The following is a 19,813-nucleotide window of genomic DNA, read 5'->3' as shown; positions in this document are numbered from 1 at the left end:
ATCCAGGCCTTACACGGGAATGAGTTTAGATGGAAAGGAAGAGATGGGGGCATTCTAAGTGAAGGGGGCAGCCGGCCTGCCTAGAGAAAAGGGTGCAGGGGCAGCGGGAATTAAGGTCGACAGCGCTTGGTTGCAGGAGAGATAGGAAGAAGGAACCTCAGGCAGGTTTTCATTACGAAGTCATAATGAAAGCAAGGATGGTTTTCCAGTAGCCTCGGCTTGCCCCTCAAGAGACTGGACCGGATGGGTTAGCTGGGGACGTGGAGAGAAAGCGGTGGATTCAGGAGACAAGTTGGAGGAAAGATGGGTGGGCCCAAGGGAGTGGAGGGTTTGAGATTGGGAGGTACCGAGTGCAGGCTCTGGATGGAGGGGTTGCCACCAGCGCTCCCCTCTCTGTCGTGGCAGGTCTTCGAGGCCGTGCTGGCCTGGGTCAGGTACGACCGGGATCAGAGGGGGCCCTGCCTGCCTGAGCTGCTCTCCAATATCCGCCTGCCCCTCTGCCGGCCCCAGTTCCTGTCGGACCGCGTGCAGCAGGATGACATGGTGCGTTGCTGCCACAAGTGCAGGTGAGCGGAGGTGGGCCTGCACACGGATGCTGCCAAGGGTCTGGGCGGGGAAGAGAACTTGGCCGCTTAGTTCAGAGGAGGAAGCATTTGCAGCAGTTATTCTGAATTCATGGCACGCAGGTTGATCTGCCTTCTGTCTAGAACCTGGAACGGCCCAAGTCTGTCACGTTGAGCAGAGAAATGTGCCCCGTGGAAGCATCAAGGCAAAAGGGTCTTCCTCCCCTAAGTTATCTGAGGATTTTCTAGCATCTCCACCCATCGAGCTGTTTATGAGCCTACAGACATCTATACTGCGTGCCCTGACCCTGTTCTCACCAGCAGCTGACTTAGTGGTGACTTCCTGGGGCTCCTCGTCCTCCGTAAACATTAGTCAGTGTGCTGGCCTCAGGTGGGTTTGTCCAGCTGCAGTGCTAGGCGGGGTGGGGGGGGCACGTTTAGGAGCAAGCAGAAATGGTACCCAGAATAAACCAAAGACACTGTGATGCGGCAGAGCCACCAGAACAGCTCAGGAGACGCCAGCCCCGGAGGAGGAGGTTATAAAGTAGAGCAGCAGAGGAGCATCTGCATCTTCCTTCTGATCGCGCATCACATTCGCGGCTGGCTCAGGAGGAAGTCAGTGGTGGGGGGCAAGCGGTGCGAAGGTGTGCGTCAGGTCAGGCTGGAGGTTTGGCTGGAGGCAGCTGAGCCCCTGGGATGAGCAGTCTCAAGGGTGCTGTTGGGGAGTTTGAGCTTGGTTCTGTAGGCAGTGGGTAGTTACGGAAGGGTCTTAATTAGAAAACCAGCCTGGACCCCAGGGTGGAGGCTGGCCTGGACGGGTGGGGCTGGAGGCAGGGGGTCTCTCAGGAGCGGTTGGCTTCTGCCACCTCGGTCCAGGTGAGATGGTTCGGGGCAGGGTGTACAGGAACAAAAAGGAAGAACTGGGTCTGAGTGGCAGTTGGATGCAGGCAGCTGGTTGAGCCTCCCCAAGGCCAGCTAGTTTACAAAAGACTGTTTTTCTTCTGTTAAACTAGCAGAGGTGGGCTCCACTCATCTTGCCCCTCCAGTGTCGAGCAAGTCTTGGTGGTTGTATGTACTTTCCCCTGGACTCACCTGCGTTCTTTGAGACCAAACCTTCCTCCTAGGCTTCCCTGCAGTTGTGGGTGGGACCTGAAAATGTGGGCCAAGAGGAGAGAGTCCTTCCTGTCCTGGATTCTTGCACTTTATTCCAGGGACCTGGTAGATGAAGCAAAGGACTATCACCTCATGCCGGAGCGCCGGCCCCACCTGCCAGCTTTCAGAACTCGGCCTCGCTGCTGCACATCCATCGCTGGGCTCATCTATGCCGTGGGGGGCCTCAACTCAGCAGGTATCTTGCAGCTCCCCTTCATAGAGCCCTGTCTTGGCCACCATGGTTGAAGAAGCACCCAACAAGCTAGCCTGGCTCCCCTGCTTCCTCCCCCTGGGGTGTCACCACCCTTGTGCCTCTTGATTTTATATCATCGCTCTGCTATTAGGGCATGTCAGGTATTAATACTCTTGAAACAGAATATCAGAGCACAAGAGGTCTTTAGAAGTCCCGCAGGCCTGGCCCTCTGCCTTCACAATGAGGAAATTGAGGCCCAGAGCACTTTATCTGTGTTCACACGAGTTCTTTGGGCTGAGCAAGGGCCTGGCTCCTGGGCCCGCACTGGTTCTCTAATATCTCATCAGCTACGGGATTTACTCGGCTCTGGATAGTATATAATCAGAGACCCAATTCTGTTACCAGGCTAATCACATCGGGTCGTGTGACCCTCTGGGCTTAGACTCTGAGTGTGTCACCATAAGAAGGAAGATTCTCCAAGTACACAGGGCCTGCACTGTCAATACTTTTCACTCTTCAACTCTTAAGGCTCTAGTGAAATACACATGCCTTTTAGTCCTTGTGTTATTGGCAGCTCTTGTGTCATACGGTCAGGTTCTCAGGAATGCTCCCTGGAGCATCAGGCGTCAGTGTTGGGCAGGAGTACTCTAGGAGAGGGCAGTGGAGACTCCTCAGTCCTTGCAGTGCAGAGGCACGGGGAGTTGTCATCTCAGATGTGAAGGCCTGGCTTTTTCTGAGTCAGCCAGGCTGATGGGAGGTGGGGAGCTGGTGGGCAGTCCTGGGCAGTTTTGCTTTTAATTGAAACTTAGTGGGGAGATGGGTCCTGACCTCTGCTGCTTGTTAACCATATGACCTGGAAAAGGTAAGTCCTCAACTAGTGAATGTAGAGCGTGGCAGGTGCTGAGTGTCCCAAGCAGAATAAAACAGGGAGGGGGTTATTTTACTTGATCTTTTAAAAACAACAAAAAACAAAAAAACAGTGAAAATGGCAGGGTTGGAATTACTCCTTGCTACTGTGATTACTATTTATTGAGCACTTGGTATAGTCTCGAACTGTGCTAGGTGCTCTGTCATTTAGTCCTCGTGGGAACTCTGCCCTGGAAATGATCTCACGTGTGAGAACAGAAGATGGGGATGTCAAGCAGCTTGCCCAGGGCCCGCTGCTAGGAAGTGACAGTCACACTGGAGCCATGCCCTGCTCTGTGGGAAATAGTGGACCCTGTTTGCCTTCACCTTTGCCTTTCAGCAGGTGAAGAACCTCCTTGCCACTTAAAACACCCTGTCTAGAAAGGAAACAAATGCCTCCAGTCTGCTTCTGATTTCCCTTAAAGAATTAGGTTTGAGGTTATCCCCCGCTACGGTTCCTCAGGGGTCCCTCCAGCCTTAAGTGATTGTGTGGGAAGAGCTGATAAGATCGAGTCGAACATGCCATGTAATCATTGCCCAGCAGCCGTGATCTAAACGAGCGGTCTCATTTGTTTTAATTTGAGTAGCAAATTTTTATGCAGGTGACTCCCTGAACGTGGTGGAAGTGTTCGACCCCATCGCCAACCGCTGGGAGAAGTGCCACCCCATGAGCACAGCCCGCAGCCGCGTTGGCGTGGCCGTGGTGAACGGGCTCCTCTATGCCATCGGCGGGTACGACGGCCAGCTGCGGCTGAGTACTGTGGAGGTCTACAACCCGGAGACGGACACGTGGACGCGAGTGAGGAGCATGAACAGCAAGAGAAGGTATCCGGGAGCCGGCTACCTGTCCTGGGTCACTGTGTGCGACCCCATGGTCTAGGATGGGGGCGCCATCCTAGATTCGCAGGACACATAGTTAAATAAACACAAGCTTCGGCCTGGGGATCCCTGCAGCCGCTGCCCGTACCTCCTGGGAGCCAGCACCCCCGTCTGCTTGTAGTAAAACCCCTGCCTTATCCTCTGAGGAACCTGGGGCGATGACACAGGGATGTGTGGACGTTGTACTGTAATTTAAGTGCCAGATAAGGACTGAAGGTTTTCATTATGGAAGACGCGAGGAGGGAGAGAAGCTGGGCTTGAACGTCAGGAAGGTTCCAGCAAAGAGGTGCCGGGATCACAGTTTGAAAGCTGAAGAGTAAGGAGGATTTAACTTTATCAGTCACACGAAGGAGTTGGAGGGAATTCCTCCCTACGCTCTCTTTCCCCCTAGGATCCCCGCCCCCATGCTTTCACTGGCAGGGGGTTTGTGGAGCACAGCAGTGCTCTTTACCTGGGGGCTCCACACGGTCCCCAGGCCTGAGCACACAGCTGGCTGTGAGGTGGCCCGAGCTTGTGTCTCCTAACGCCTTCCAGCCACTTGTCTCCTCCTGCCCACGTTTCCTGAGTAAGACGAGAGATGAGAGGACATCCACACAGTGCCTCCGGTTATGCTTCTTCGTGCTAAAGTGACTGGCGAGGTCCTTCCTTACGTCAGTCGTGTGTGGAGAACTGTCCTGGTTGGATGGTAGGAGCCTTGGAGCACGAGGGTGCACCTGGACAGACTCGTCTGTTTTCCTGCCCTCGGGGCGGTGGCACAGATCAGTGGTTTCACAGGACACGCTGCTGTTTCTCTTCCGAGACTAACAGAAGAGCAGTCAACTGTCCAAGGCCCCCTGTTCGTTTAACCAGAACAGTTCTACGTTTATCCCTTTTACGTATTGTGCCTTCTTGACATATGCCTGACTTTGGGAGGAAAAAGTTAAAATGATATTATTTTTGAAAACCCCTGAATCAGCTGCCCTTTAATGGTCTTTTCTGCTTTTGTAATTCTGTGGCCTGAGTATTTGCCTCACAGACCCCTTTGGCTATAATTTGGGTTTTGTCCTTGTAAGCTCATGTGAAAAGAAAGAGAGATGCCAGTCACTTGTGTGTGAGGAAGAGGAGTCATGTTTCAGCATGGAAGTCCTTTGCCACGTGGAAGTGTCACAGCCATGATACACATGGTCCGCGTTCACTCATGTTTGTGTGTGGCCTCGAGCAGGGAGGAACCTGCCTTCATTATCAGTGAGATTCACAAAAGGCCAAAGAGCTTCGTTTTTGGAAGAAAAAATATGTAGAAAAGATCTGCTCTCTCGTGGTTCCTTGTCTTCCTGCCTCTGCCTCAGGGCTTCCCCTTCTGGCTCCTTGGGTCCTTTGCAGCTTTCTGTGGCCTCAAGTGACTCACTGCTCAATATCCCCCATCAGGAGGGCCTTTTTTGCTTTAATGGCCATGAGTTGTTCTTCGTTGGGTGTCTGCTCTGGGCCGCTTGCTAGTTTCGATGTCACAAGGTCTGGAGTGCTGTCTGGGAGGAGCCCGCCGGGTGGCCCCTTCCCTCACTGTGGTTGTTAGGCGCACAGGCCCAGCCCCATTGCATCCCCTTGAAGTGAGACTGCCTTAAAATGTGCATGGTCACTTCTCCCCTGATGAACCACATGCCCTCTCTCCTGCCAGCTGGTGACAGCCTCCTTTCTACCGTTGTTCCCTGCCGTCCTCCAGTCCTGCAGACTGCTTGCACAGAGCCCTCTCCCATGACCTCTTCCAGTCCACAATGGTCAGTTCAGTTCAGCCGCTCAGTTGTGTCCAACTCTTTGCGACCCCGTGGACTGCAACATGCCAGGCCTCCCTGTCCATCACCGACTCCTGGAGCTTGCTCAAACTCATGTCCATCAAGTTGCTGATGCCATCCAACCATCTCAACCTCTGTCTCCCCCTTCTCCTCCCGCCTTCAGTCTTTCCCAGCATCAGGGTCTTTTCAAATGAGTCAGTTCTTCAGGTGGCCAAAGTACTGGAATTTCAGCTTCAGCATCAGTCCTTCCAATGACTATTCAGGACTGATTCCCTTTAGGATGGACTGGTTGGATCTCCTTGCAGTCCAATGGACTCTCAAGAGTCTTCTCCAATACCACAGTCCAAAAGCATCAATTCTTCGGCACTCAGCTCTCTTTATAGTCCAACTCTCACATCCATACATGACTACTGGAAAAACCATAGCTCTGACTAGATGGACCTTTGTCGGCAAAGTAACGTCTCTGCTTTTAATATGCTGTCTAGGTTGGTCATAGCTTTTCCTCCAAGGAGCAAGCGTCTTTTAATTTCATGGCTGCAGTCAGCATCTGCAGTGATTTTGGAGCCCAAGAAAATAAAGTCTGTCACTGTTTCCATTGTTTCCGCATCTATTGTCCAAGAAGTGATGGGACCAGATGCCATGATCTCAGTTTTTTGAATGTTGAGTTTTAAGCCAGCTTTTTCACTCTCCTCTTTCACTTTCATCAAGAGGCTCTTCAGTTCCTCTTCTCTTTCTGCTGTAAGGGTGGTATCATCTGTGTATCTGAGGTTATTGATATTTCTCCCAGCAATATTGATTACAGCTTGTGCTTCATCCAGCCGAGCATTTCGCATGATGTATTCTGCATATAAGTTAAATAAGGGTGACAGTATACAGCCTTGATGTACTCCTTTCCCAATTTGGAACCAGTCTTGTCCCATGTCTGCTTTTAACTGTTGCTTCTTGACCCGCATTCAGATTTTTCAGGAGGCAGGTCAGGTGGTCTGGTATTCCCTTCTCTTGAAGAATTTTCCACAGTTTGTTGTGATCTACACGGTCAAAAGCTTTGGTGTAATCAATAAAGCAGAAGTAGATGTTTTTCTGGAATTCTCTTGCTTTTTCTATGATCCAACAGATGTTGACAATTTGATCTCTGGTTCCTCTGTCTTTTCTAAATCCAGCTTGAACATCTGGAAGTTCACAATTCACGTACTGTTGAAGCCTGGCTTGGAGAATTTTGAGCATTGCTTTGCTAGCGTGTGAGATGAGTGCAGTTGTGCGGTAGTTCCCCTTATCTCTTCACACTGTCTTTACCATTTCATTGAAAGTTAATCTCACATGGTTTTGTGGCACCTCTCAATCCTTTCCCACATTTTTATTGAATTCCACAGTTGTTACTTTTGTCTACTTCTAGAAGGACATTGACATGTCTAGTGAGTTTGTGACCTTCCCATAGTCCTTTCCTCAGGCAAGTCCTTGTCCTCTTTCAGGCTGGCTCAGAGATATCGCATGGATCACTTGGATTTGCTGTGTACATTTGGAAGGGGGCTATAAAGCCTGGTATCCTTTATTTTACTGTTTGTTAGACACCGGGATTCGTTTTTAATCTTCTTCAGCATCAGGTCTGAACACAGTGAGTCGGGCAGCTTGGCATTCATGTTTTATTTTTCATGAGGCTTTGTGTAGACCTATGATTACACCAGACCCCTGGTTCTTTGGTATTAAGAGAGCTTGGCACAATGAACAGTGTGGGAGACAGGCTTGTGGCATTGAAATCCAAGGCAGGCCCCTCTGGGCAGCTCTGAGAAGATCGCCCGGCCTCCTCAAGCCACAGCCGCTCATCTCTGCAGGGGTGATGGTGATGCCTCCCGTGGGACGTGCTGAGGGTGGGAAGTAACGAGTAGAGAGCCTGCTGTGTGCAATGGGTGTGAAATAAACAGGAACTGTTGCCTCACCTCTCAGACAAGCTAGGGGATATGCAGGCCCGTGTATGTAATAAAAAGATGTCTGCCAAATCTTATAGTCAATTGAGTGGGGAAATCACAGTCACATACACACACACGTATATTGAGGGATTGTTCCGTACCAAAGCACCACACTCAGCAGTGTCACGGTCTCACTGTGAGGACCCCCGTCTTCCATGAGGTCCCCACTTGTGAAGAGGTGGCGGGTCGATGTCTGGTACCCCTCTGGGCAGGGCCTTTGGCTCGCTCGGCTCGCTAGACCCGGTGCCCTGGACGGTGCGCCTGGTGAGGGCCTGGTGTGCTGGACGAATGGATGACTGACAGCTGTGACGAAGGAGCTGCGCTGGGAGGGTGGGGTCGGGAGGGACTCATTCTTGCTGGGGGATCCAGGACAGCTTCTGGAGAAGAGGGAGGAATTTGACCCCGGGCCTTAAACGGGAATCCGACCCTGAGCACGGCAGGGCAGAAGAGCGTATCAAGGACTGAGGAGGAGGCAGAGGAGGCGCCCCGGGCGGGAAGGACAGGAGGCAAGAGGAACCACAGGGCAGTTCCGTTTCCATTTTACACCGTTGCTTAGGCACATTCCTGGCATTTAGGTCTGTTCTAGAAGGAGGCAGCTGGGGCTAGGCTTACTTCTCTGCACGTGAGAGGTTGCCCTGGGAAGCCTGAAGCCCTTGGGATGACAGCTGTGTCTGTTTCAGTGCCATGGGGACGGTCGTGCTGGATGGACAGATCTACGTCTGTGGTGGCTACGATGGCAACTCTTCTCTCAGCTCTGTGGAGACCTACTCACCTGAGACAGACAAGTAAGGAGTCCAGCTCCCCTGGGGCATTGGAGCTTGCTAGACGGAGTATGAAAATCAGAACTGCTTTACTCACGCTTCTCGACGTTAAGGAACATTTCTCCTATTTAGCCCCTGTGGTGTGTGTTAGTTGCTCAGTTGTGTCTGACTTTTCACAACCCCATAGACTATAGCCCTCCAGGCTCCTCTGTCCATGAAATTCTCCAGGCAAGAATACTTGAGTGGATTGCTGTTCCCTTCTTCAGGATATCTTCCCAACCCAGGGATCAAACCCTGGTCTCCTGCATTGCAGGCAGATTCTTTACTGTCTGAGCCACCAGGGAAGCCTAGCACCTGTACTTCCTTGCATGTAATAGGTAATAGGTATTTAATAACCTTTGATTAAATGAATGATTAAATAAATTTTAAAAACAAATAGTCTGCATAGGTACTTGGAAACATTTATTAATGCTCTGTACCACTTAAATAAATCAGCTCACTTTAAAGGAAATGCAGGTGAAAGGGCATGGGAAATAGATGGACAGCGCTATCCAAAATGGGTAATATATGATTTGAGGGGGGAGAAAGTTACAATTAAATGGTTAAAGAAGCTTGGGAAACATTGATGTCTGTACCACCAGAGGCCTCATCTTCCCATAACACATATTAACATTTTAAAAGACTGAAAAATTCTGCAGTAGAGAAAACTCTTTAATTTCACTTTATCTGTCACCATCCTGTTTCTCATTTTGCGGAACACTCTTTGAAAAACACCAGCAAGGTTAGCCCAAGCTTTTCATTTCAGTATTTGAATCTGCTTGTATTTAGTATTTGAATCCTACAGTATCAACACATTGGATCCATCACAGAGCATTTAAGCCTTTATTCCACGCACTTAACCAACCTAATAAGTGTCAGGCAGTGAGCAGGATGTCTTAGGTGCTTAAGCAGCACCTCATCTGCCAGGGCCACTGCACAGCGATGGTCCTCCTCTGGGGGCCTGTGTCTGGAGCTCTTGGGTACAGAGTGGGGAGGGCTTTCGTCTTCCCACAGCTGGGGAAGCAGAGTCAGGTTGCAGAGATACCTTCTGAGAGGAAACGTGCATCCCAGGAGAAGAGACACCAGGGAGAGAGGGTTGCAGATAAGAAAGAGCTGCTGTATGAGGTTGAGGAGCAGGTGTGGATGGCATGTGGCAGAAGGTACAGCTGGAAAGGGGATGAGGACCCAGTGACGAAGAAGCACGTTAAGGAACTTGGAGTCCGCCTTAGAGGAAATAGGAGTCGTCAGAGGACATTCCGTGCCTGGTTGGGATGGGAATGATCTGAAAGCCAGGCCCCCAAAAGCAAGCGGTTGCAGTGGTCCCACAAGAGACCAGAGGCAGGGCAACAGTAGTCAAATGGGGATGAGCAATGACTAGGAGGCAAACCAGCGAGGACATGGTGACCACAGAATGTTAATTAATGATGGAGAAGTGGTCATAAAAGTTCAGAAATTATAAATCTAGCAGCCAGATGGCTGGTGGTCCCATTCACAAGGCCAGAGGTATCAAGGAGGTATCAGGTCTGTCAGAGAGGCCTTGCTTGGGCATCCTGACGTCGAGTGCGTGGGCCTAAAGCTTAAGCGAAAGGCGGCAGCCAGAGTGACCTGAGCAGAGGTGGAGGAGGAGGCCGTAAGAATTGAGGGGCTCGTCCAGGGTGGGGCAGAACACAGCACAGCTCCTCCAGATCCTTCTTCGCTGTCTTGAGAGGGCAGGACCCGCAGATCTCATGGCTCCCTTTCTGCTTTGCCTCTTTCCTGAAGGTGGACAGTGGTGACCCCAATGAGCTCGAACCGCAGTGCTGCGGGGGTTACAGTCTTCGAGGGCAGGATCTACGTGTCAGGGGGCCACGACGGTTTGCAGATCTTCAGCAGCGTGAGTCTGGGCTCCTCCTGGGCTAAGGGCACCTACACTCCCTTTACCTGCGAGAGTTGTTTTGAAAGGACATTCTTTGGAAGAAGACTCAGCCTGGCCACTGCTAAGGGAAAGTGTCATCTCAGGGTCTCAGATCATCTGCCACGTGCTGTGAAACGCTGCCTCCAAGTCTGGGAACCCATGTGACAGAGAGGGTTAGAGTGTGGCCTTAGCACTCTCACCCCGACCCTGGTCATTTCCGCAGTGAACACTGTAGGAGACCTGGTGAAATTCCTGCCCAGTGGAAGTACAGTCATAGACAGAGTGGAAATTTTCAGATAGTTGCATTCTTCTAGCCATTTGACTTGAAATTGCATTTATTCCTTTGAAAAGAGCTCCAGAGCCATTGAGTGGTCGTTGCACTGTCAGTCAGGGCTGCGGGGGGAGCACACGGTGGGGATCTCGGGAGACCCCACACTCCTGCTGCTCTGTCACCACACAGAGCGCATCGCGGGCAGCTCCTCGATTTCTTTCTGCGGGTGTAGACAGAGCTGGTGAGGCCAGGCCATCTCCCTGTCGCCCGTCCCTGTCATCTCACGAGCAGGTGTGCAGCTGAGGAACATGGGCATCAGGGCCAGGGCCCAGCCCGGCAGAGCTCCTCGTCCCCCTGGCCTCTCCCCGGGCTCTGAGGGCAGCCAGGCTGCCAGCGGCTGAGCCTGGGCCCTGACCACCCCTCTCCCCTCTGCAGGTGGAGCATTATAACCAGCACACAGCCACATGGCATCCGGCAGCTGGCATGCTCAACAAGCGCTGCCGCCACGGGGCCGCCTCCCTGGGAAGCAAGATGTTCGTGTGCGGGGGCTACGACGGCTCGGGCTTCCTCAGCATCGCCGAGGTGTACAGCTCGGTGGCGGACCAGTGGTGCCTGATCGTGCCCATGCTCACGCGCCGGAGCCGGGTCTCGCTGGTGGCCAGCTGTGGGCGGCTCTACGCCGTGGGGGGCTATGACGGACAGTCCAACCTGAGCTCGGTGGAAATGTACGACCCGGACACGGACCGCTGGACGTTCATGGCCCCCATGGCCTGTCACGAGGGCGGGGTCGGTGTGGGCTGCATCCCTCTGCTCACCATCTAAGGCTAAGGGGTGGGCCGTGGTGGGGCAGGGATCTGGTACAAACACGGGCAGCACTCCCTCCCGGGGATCGTCCCCCTGGGGAGAGGTGCTGGACCAGACGACAGGGTGAAATGCGAGCTCGCCGGAGGTCCAGGTTTTCAGGTGCTTAAGTCCTCCCTCGCTGTGCAGCCCTTGTGATCTTCAGGCCTGGGTGATCAAGGTACACAGCAGGGGACAGAAGCCCCTCTGGGTCCTGCTGCCGGTGACACGAGGAGGCTTGGCTGGTCCACACGTCCGCTGGCTCCATCCAAGCCCACCTCCCAGGCGCTGCAGCTCCGTGGGCCACCCCTCTGTAGAGGGCTTTCCATCTTGACAGTCCCACTGCGTGCCAGACATATCGTGGCCAGTTTGCGATGGGGCAGCTGCAATGGCTGAGGCTGCTGGAAATTGCACGATGTGGTTGAGGGAGAGGGGACACAGGCCAGAGGTCCTCACTTCACACCTGTAGCACTGCAGGGCCAGCTGCACTTGGGCCCCTACACCTCCTTCCATCCGAGGGCCCCGAGGATTCTTGTCTACATTGCTGAGCAAGCAGGGAGAACAGAAGCTTTTCCTGTGTCTAATTTTGGGATTGCCATGAGGTCTTTTTCATCTTGGTCGAGAGAAACTGAGGGAGAGAAAAAAAAAAGATACTTGAAGGAAAGTTAAAGCAACACTTGAAAGAAACTGGAAGGAAAAATGCTTTTTTTCAAATGAGGATTTTTTTTTTTTGCAAGAAGAAAACAAAAGACACAAAAGGCAGTTACGTGTTTAAATGGAAAACCACCACCCACCATGAAAAGGGTGGTATCCACTCCCACGTTCTTCGGATCCCAGGGTCCTGAGGCCTCGCAGGGCACGCGGGGTTCCCTCTGAGCCCCCCGCGTGTCTGGAACCAGTGCACTCTCACCCAGTCCTGTAGCACGGTGCTCATGGGGTTTGTCTCCACACTCACTGTCAGAGGACTTTTTTAATCGTAGGCTTAGCGAGTTGGCTAAGTTACTGCCGTCCTTCTAGCTGGGAGCTCCCAGCTTGTCGCTGGGGGCTCCATGTGCCCTGGTCCCCTCCCGCTGCCACCATGACGCTCACGCAGAGCGCCTCCCCACTCGCGTTCCTCCCCTCCGTGTCCAGCAGGAAACAGCAGGTCCGGCCAGATGCTTATTTGCCCACCTGTCCTTCTTGGATAGTTTTCCTCATCATGACGCTTCTGAGGCACATTGACCATTTGTACCTCGAGAACCTAACCAGGGACTTGGTCCTTCCACCAGCCCCCGGGCTGGCTTGGTCCAGCCACCTCTCTCCCCCGCCAGTCCGCTGCTCCCCCATCCACTCGCCAACTCCAGGGGTCTGGCCTCCCCTCCAGCCCTTGGCAGACCGACCAGCAAGGTGGACCTTTACACTCTCGCAAAGCCGGCTTTACGACCCAAAGAAGTAAAAGCCGAAAGAATCTCTTGCTGCTGCAAAGAACAGATTTTATATTTCTTCCTATGATCTTAGAAAATGACCTCTTGAAGAGACTCCACGCTCCTCCTTTGCCCTCCCTGGATAGGACCTTGACGTTGCACAGCGGGAAACCGACAGGAGGACACTTCTGTGACCTCTGCACTGGGCAGGGGAGCTGTTCCTCAACTGCTGCTGCCAAAATTAGGTTTTCCTAAAATTCTTCCAGTAGAGACTTAAGAGAGGATACGTTTCCAACGCAAGATTGGGTCTCAGGGTCCCAGTCTCTACTTGGTTGGTCTCCTGCCCATCGCTGCCTGCCTGGGTGTCGTGGAAGCCCATTCAGAAAGGCACAACGTGGCATCTGAGACATCTCTCCTACCCTGGGACCAGGAGGTTTACCAGTGTGTGCAATCGCCATGTTTCCAGAGGAAGTACCTTTGATACCTGCCGCTTAGGTGGAGCTGGGCCTCTGCTAAAAGCACCCGAAAATGATGTTTTTATTTTAAAAGACTTAACAATCTGATCCAGGTTAAGCCCAGGCCCACGGTGGAGCTCCAGCATTTCTCGCTCCCTGTCTGTCTGCCTCTAGAGGTAGACTCGGAAGGAGGGTGGGGTCTGTGTTTCCTGTTAAAAGAGGAGTTTCCAATGCACATCTTATTATTATAAGCCCCTTCCTTTTGTGAATTTGCAACAGCACTGACAAGCCTGAGTTGTGAATGTGTTAAGAATCAGCAAGTGGGCCTCGCCAGGTCCTTAGGATGCTGACCCAGATTTTGCCATCGGGGTTAAGAGCTCAGTTCCCCACGATCTGCCGCTCTTGTGGTGGCCTTCCTACACCTACTCCCACCTCCCGGCGCGGAAGTCTCACTACCGCCCCTGGGCTTGGTGTTTCCGAGTAAGGCGAAGCCAGTGCTTTGACTTGGGCTCTGAGCACAAGCGAGCCGACACTGACATTTCATGCTCTCCACAGTAGGTTCCTCAGTCCGATGGTCATAACTGTTCACACGTGGCTGCTCTGACCCTTTGGTGTTGGAGCCTTTCCAGGAAAACCATGAAAAGACAAGACATCACCCAGAGATACTGTGGAAAGGCTGTGGGACAGACACGGTGAACAGTGAGCCTTGGGGTCCAGCCCAGCTCTGAGCAGAGGGCCACGGCATTAGCCGTCCTTGGGTATTTCCCCTTAGGTAATAACACAAGGAGCCTTCTCTTCTGGGTTTCATCTGAGAGCAAAGCCAGGATGGGAGCTGAAGACTAGCCTTTTGACTTGGCCACAGAGATGTGAGTAGGTAGGAATTCTGACTTTCCCTCCCCCCAATTTATTGTTTCCCAGAAAATCTTCATTCCTTTTATTTATAGAATGCATGTCTTTTGTGTTAAGAAACCAAAGAGAAATAAAGAGTACACTCCTGATACCTTCTTGCCCTTCCCTGATTTATTTATTTTTTTTAATTAGAAGTAAATCATATTTTTATTGTAATTTAGTGAAAAAATATTGGATGAAGTGAAAATGTTTCTGTGAAAATAAGGAAAAAAGCACAACTGGATGGCAAACGTAGTCTTCAAAGAGATGTGTGTATATTTTATAAGAGTGGGTTCCAATGGAAAAAAAAAAAAAAAGGATGGGTTCCGATGAAAAAAATATGCAAAAAACTTCGTGAACTTGTTGCATGTTTACTCCTGTCCAGATCACCCCTTTCTTGGATCTCCCCCCTTTTCTTCACTCCCTGCCATAAAACTCCACAAGAGTTCCTCAACAGAATGTGACTAGCCTGTGACTGCCTGGAACCAAAACACCCAGCTCTTTTTTTTTTTTTTATACTCCAAGCCAGAGGTGCTTAGCTTTGGTGCACAGAGAAGTCACTAGAAATTTCTTAAACCACAGGTTGACCCCTGCCCAGAGACCGACTCCCTTGACTGGAGTACAGCTCAGGTCCTTATGCAGGCAAATCTCCGTGGTCCATAGGCTCATCCCGGTGTGAGAACCAGGCCCCTGTGTGTAGTTTCCACTTCCCTAGATGGAGCCACATTCCACATCTGTCTTCCTGAGACTGTACACTGGTTTCTGTGGTGGTGGGTCTTAGGGAACTCTGCATTCACACTCTTCCTAAAGTCAGCTGTTGGCCAGTCTCATCCAGTGGGCAATGGTTACATTCTTGGATGATAATTTTTTTTTAAGTTTTTGGAAGGGTATGTCACTCCCCCATACACCCCACCAGCACTGTTGATTCTCTCTTGGTCCTCTCAGTAAGTAACCTCCACGCTCAGGCCCTTGTACCTGTTACTACCCGGTAACATGGCTCATTTTAGCATAAAGAAATGATCTCAAAAGGGCTGAGCAGCTGACCTGATTCGTCAACTAACCAGTAGTAGCATCAAGAACCGAGGCCAGATCTCCACGCTCACAGTCCAGTTCAGCTGAGGGAAGCGGTGTCTGCATCCTCTGGAGAGCTGATCCGTCCAGCCTGCAAGCCCCCAGCATGGAGGTCTGCTGCCCAGTACTGTGATGGGCCTTCAAGAAGCAGACTGGGCAGCGAGGGAGAGAGGAGAAACCATGTTTAGATTATGGAAACAGGTACCTTTATGTCGAAACAGGAAACCAGATTATCTGTGGGTTCTGGGCTGTGGGAGAAAGGTCAAATGCCTGTGATGTGCTAACAGCCCTTTCCATGTAACCTACACCGCTTTGCTCAGAACCAAAGAAACCAGAAGCACAGGGTGGCCTGGGGAGCTCTAGCTCGGCTCATCAGCTTGACTTGCCGTTTCTTTGTTGTTGTTCACTGAACTCCTCTGCCTTCACAACTAGCAACAGAGCCCACTCCTCTTCACCCCAAAGACCAGCAGCACTGGTTTTTACTGCTGCTCACAATAACATAATTTTACCCAACCAAAAAATGGCAGGGGAATCCCACGGTTCTCACCAATTATCTCACAGGCTTACTGTTCCCTATTACATCTCAAGTGATGACACAAAATGTTTTTCTCTAATGGAGCTCAGTTCCCTGTTTAACTCTCTTTCTAGGTTTGCAGTTCAGGGTAAAAATGCAAACCACCTAGCAAGGCAGAGAAGCCTGCTGTGGTCTGGCCTCTCTGGTCCGCCTGGTATGTCTCCTCCCTGCTTGTCTCTAACTGTACCCTAGCTGGGCAGTGGCCTGTGTGCTTGTCTCACCCACGAGATGGTGAGCTCCTTAAGAGTCACCCCTATTGTGTGCCAGCCCCAGACACATAGAAGAGACACAACCATTATTTTCTTGAAGAACTTGAGAGCAGTCAGGTATATTCAGGTCCAGAGTTCACCTAATCATGCTTCCTAGTTTCCCTTTGTTTTGCATCACTGGGTTTTTAAAAGTAATTTTATTGAGGTATAATTTATTCACTCATTGTAAGTGTGAAGTTCAATAGTTTGTAGTAAGTGTGCGGAGTTGTGCAACCATTGCCGCTGCCCCATGTCAGGATATTTTCATCACTCCATAAGGTTTCCTCGTGCCCATATGCAGTTAGTCTCCATCCTCACCCTCACCCTTGGGCAGCCACTATTTTGCTTTCTGTTTCTATGGATTTCCTTGTTCTAGATGTTTGATAGAAATGGGATCATACAATATGTGGTCTTTTGTGTCTGGCTTCTTTCCTTGGAATACTGCTTTTGAGATTCATTGATGTCATAGAAGGCATTGGTAGTTTCTTGTTTTTATTTTATTCCTGTGAATAGTATTCCACTGTATGCATATACCACATTTTGTTTATCCATTTTTTTCCCCACCATTTGATGAATATTTAATTTGTTTCCAGTGTGGGGCTTTTGTGAACTGTACTGCTATGATGTACAAGTTTTTGTGGACATACATTTTCATTCCTCAGGTAGATGGCTAGGAGCAGAATTGCTGGATCATACATACGGTAAGTTTATGTTTAACCTTTTAAGAAACTGACAATTTGTATTTCTCTAATGGCTAATGGTTTTTGAGCATCTTTTCATGTTCTTGTTAGCCATTTGTATATCTGTAATAAAATATCTACTGAAAACTTACCCCTTTGTAAGTTGGGTCATATGTCTTATTGAGTTAAAGAATTCTTTATATATTCTAGATACAAATCCTTTATCAGATAAGTGATTTGCAAATATTTTCTCCTAGCCTATAGCTCATCTTTTCATTTTCTTAATAAAATTGAAGAATAGTATCTTAATAGTGTTGTAGAAGTTTTTAATTGTGATTAAGTTTAGTTTCATAAATTCTTTTATGGATTGTACTTTTTGGTGTCATATCCTAAGAGTTTTGCCTAACCCAAGGTTATGAAGAAATTCTTCTAGAAGTTTTATAATTTTAGCTCTTGTGTAGGTGTAGAACCCATTTAAGTCAATTATAAAATTCATTTTGTGTCTGTGTGTGTTTGTGTGTGTGTGTATCCATTTGTCCCAGCACATTTGTTGCAAAGACAATCTCTTCTTCCACTGAATTGCTTTGGTACCTTTGTTGAAATCAGTTAACCATAAATATAAGGGTTTATTTCTAGACTCTCAATTCTGTTCCACTGATCTATATGCCTGTCCGTGAGCCAATACCATGCTGATTTCATGGCACTGAGTTTTCCAGCTTTAAAGTAAGTCTTAAAAATAGATAATGTAAGTCCTCCAACTTTGTTATTTTTAAAAATCCTTTTGAATATTTTAGGTACTTGGCATTCCTGTTAGCTCTTATAGGTCAGCTTGTCAGTTTCTACAAAAAGCTTTCCGGGTTTTTAATAGATACTGTGTTGAATGTATAGATCAATTTGGGGAATCCCAGGGACGGGGGAGCCTGGTGGGCTGCCGTCTATGGGGTTGCAGAGTCGGACACGACTGAAGCGATTTAGCAGCAGTAGCAGCAGCATCCTGACAATGCAGTCTTCCAGTCCATGAACATGGAATGTTTGTCATTTGTTTAGATCTTCCTTGATTTCTCCCAGCAATATTTTCTCATTTTTGAAGTGTTGCACTTCCTTCTGTTAAGTTGATCCTAACTGCTTTTGTTTTTTATGCTGTGTGGATGGAACTACACTGACTTAATTTTATTTGGGGAGGTGTTTTTTTGCTAGTTTATAGAAATACCATTGGTTTTTTGTATATTGATCCTGTATCCTGTGATGTTGCCGAACTCATTAGTTATTTTTTCTTTCTTTTTGGCTGTGCTGCACAGCTTGAGGGATGTTCCCTAGCCAGGGATTGAACCTGAGCTGTAGCAGTGAAAGCCCCAAATCCTAACCACTAGACCACCAGGGAACTTCTAACTACTAGACTACCAGGGAATTCCCTTTAAAGTCTTTACCTTTAAAAAAAATTTTCACATATGTGTATTCCTTGGTATTTTCTATGCATATGATATTCCATCTCTGAATGAAGACAGTTTTACTTTTCTCTTTCCAATATAGATGCCTTTAATTTTTTCCTGCTTTGTTGCACTGGCTAGAACCTCCAGTATAGGGAGTTCCCTGGTAACCTAGTAGTTAGGACTCAGAACTCTCACTGCCATGGCCTGGGTTCAATGGTTGGGGAATTTAGATCCCACAAGCTGCATGACCTGGCTGAAAAAAAAATAGAAAAGAACCTGCTGTACACTGTGGTGTATAAATGGCACAAATAGACACTGTTGCCTTATTCTCAGTCTTAGGTAGGAAAACGTAGTCCTTCACCAGTGAATATGTTAAGCTGTGGGGTTTTCATCAGTGACATTTTTCAAGTTAAGGAAATTACGTTCTATTCTCACTTAGTTGAGGTTTTGTCATGAATAGGTATTAGATTTCATCAGATACTTTTCCTGCACCTATTGAGATTATCACATGGTTTGGTTTTTGTCCTTTCAGCTGTTAATATGGTATATAACATTAATTGATTTTTGAGATACAGATACAACATTGAATTCCTAGAATAAATCTCAGTCATGGTGTATAATCCTTTTTATGTTGCTGAATGGCTTGCTGATTTTTTTTAAAGTCGTTTTTTATAATACATCTGTGTTCACTAGAGCTATATTCTGTAGTTTTCTTTTCTTGTGATGTCTTTGGCTGGTGGTACTGGCCTCACAGAATGAGTGAAGTGTTTCCTCCTCCTTTATTTCTGTAAAAGTTTGTGAAGAATAAGTATTATTTTTTAAAATATTTGATAGAATTCACCAGTGAAGCCATCTGGGCCTGTTATTTGGAGGATGATTCTAAATTTCTAATTCAGTTTTTTCACTTGTCTCCAGGTCCCCTGAGGGTGGATACCCACTTCTCTTAGGAGATTGGAATGATTGATGTTTTGATATAACATGAAAGAATCTCAGAATAATGATGCTTAGTGAAAGAAGCCAGTCAAACAAGGAGGACATTGCTGTGTGCTCTGTCTCGGTCTGTTCAGGCTACTGTAAAAATTACCAAAGACCGACCGGCTTACAGGCAGCAGAAGTGTATTTCTCACAATTCTGGAGGATGGGAAGTTCAAGATGAAGGGACTGGCAGATTCATTGTCTAGTGAGGTCCCGCTTCCTGGTTCACAGACAGCTGCCTTTTTGCTGTGTGTCTTCACACAGCGGGGATGGCATGCGAGCTCTCCACAGTCCCTTTTATAACATCAGTTATCCCAGAGCCCTCATGACCTAATATCAATACATCCCAAATGCCCAGTCTGCAAATACCATTACTGTAGAGGTTAGGATTTCAGCATGTGAATTTTGAGGGAACACAAACCTCCAGTCTATAGCAGATTTCCATTTATATAGAACTCTACCCAGCACTTCACGGCAAATAGATGGGGAAATAATGGAAACAGTGACAGACTTTATTTTCTTGGGCTCCAGAATCACTGTGGACAATGACTGCAGCCATGAAATTAAAAGACACCTGCTCCTTGGAAGAAAAGCAGTGACCAACATATTAAAAAGCAGAGACATTACTTGCCGACAAAGGTCCAGACGTCTAGTCAAGCTATGGGTTTTCCAGTAGTCATGTATGGATTTGAGAGCTGGACCATAAAGAAGCCTGAGTGCCGAAGAATTGATGCCTTCAAACTGTGGTGCTGGAGAAGACTCTTGAGAGTCCCTTGGACTGCAAGGAGATCAAACCAGTCAATCCTACAGGAAATCAGTCCTGAATATTCATTGGAAGGACTGATGCTGAAGCTGAAACTC

General features: G+C 49.0%; 1 protein-coding gene across 4 annotated transcripts in view; it reads left to right on the top strand.

Moving 5' to 3' along the window:
* The window catches only part of KLHL18 (kelch like family member 18), a 48,215-nt gene extending 34,131 nt beyond the window's left edge, over nt 1-14,084 (top strand). For 2 of the 4 annotated variants that reach the window (XM_081525894.1, XM_081525896.1), the window contains 6 exons: nt 406-566; nt 1,775-1,911; nt 3,417-3,639; nt 8,104-8,208; nt 9,985-10,096; nt 10,824-14,084. In XM_081525894.1, coding sequence (XP_081382020.1) covers nt 406-566; nt 1,775-1,911; nt 3,417-3,639; nt 8,104-8,208; nt 9,985-10,096; nt 10,824-11,210 — 1,125 coding nt within the window. In that variant the 3' untranslated portion in view covers nt 11,211-14,084. Of the gene's footprint in view, nt 1-405; nt 567-1,774; nt 1,912-3,401; nt 3,640-8,103; nt 8,209-9,984; nt 10,097-10,823 lie in introns of all 4 variants that reach the window. The other 2 variants (XM_081525893.1, XM_081525895.1) reach the window with 1 other exon arrangement.
* Nucleotides 14,085-19,813: the final 5,729 nt, after the last annotated feature.

The sequence above is a fragment of the Giraffa tippelskirchi genome, chromosome 9 (genome assembly GCF_054371585.1).
Source record: "Giraffa tippelskirchi isolate mGirTip1 chromosome 9, T2T-mGirTip1v1.2.pri, whole genome shotgun sequence".
Classification (NCBI taxonomy): domain Eukaryota; kingdom Metazoa; phylum Chordata; class Mammalia; order Artiodactyla; family Giraffidae; genus Giraffa; species Giraffa tippelskirchi.
Note: the sequence above shows the minus strand (reverse complement) of the source record. Positions and strands in the feature narration are given on the sequence as shown.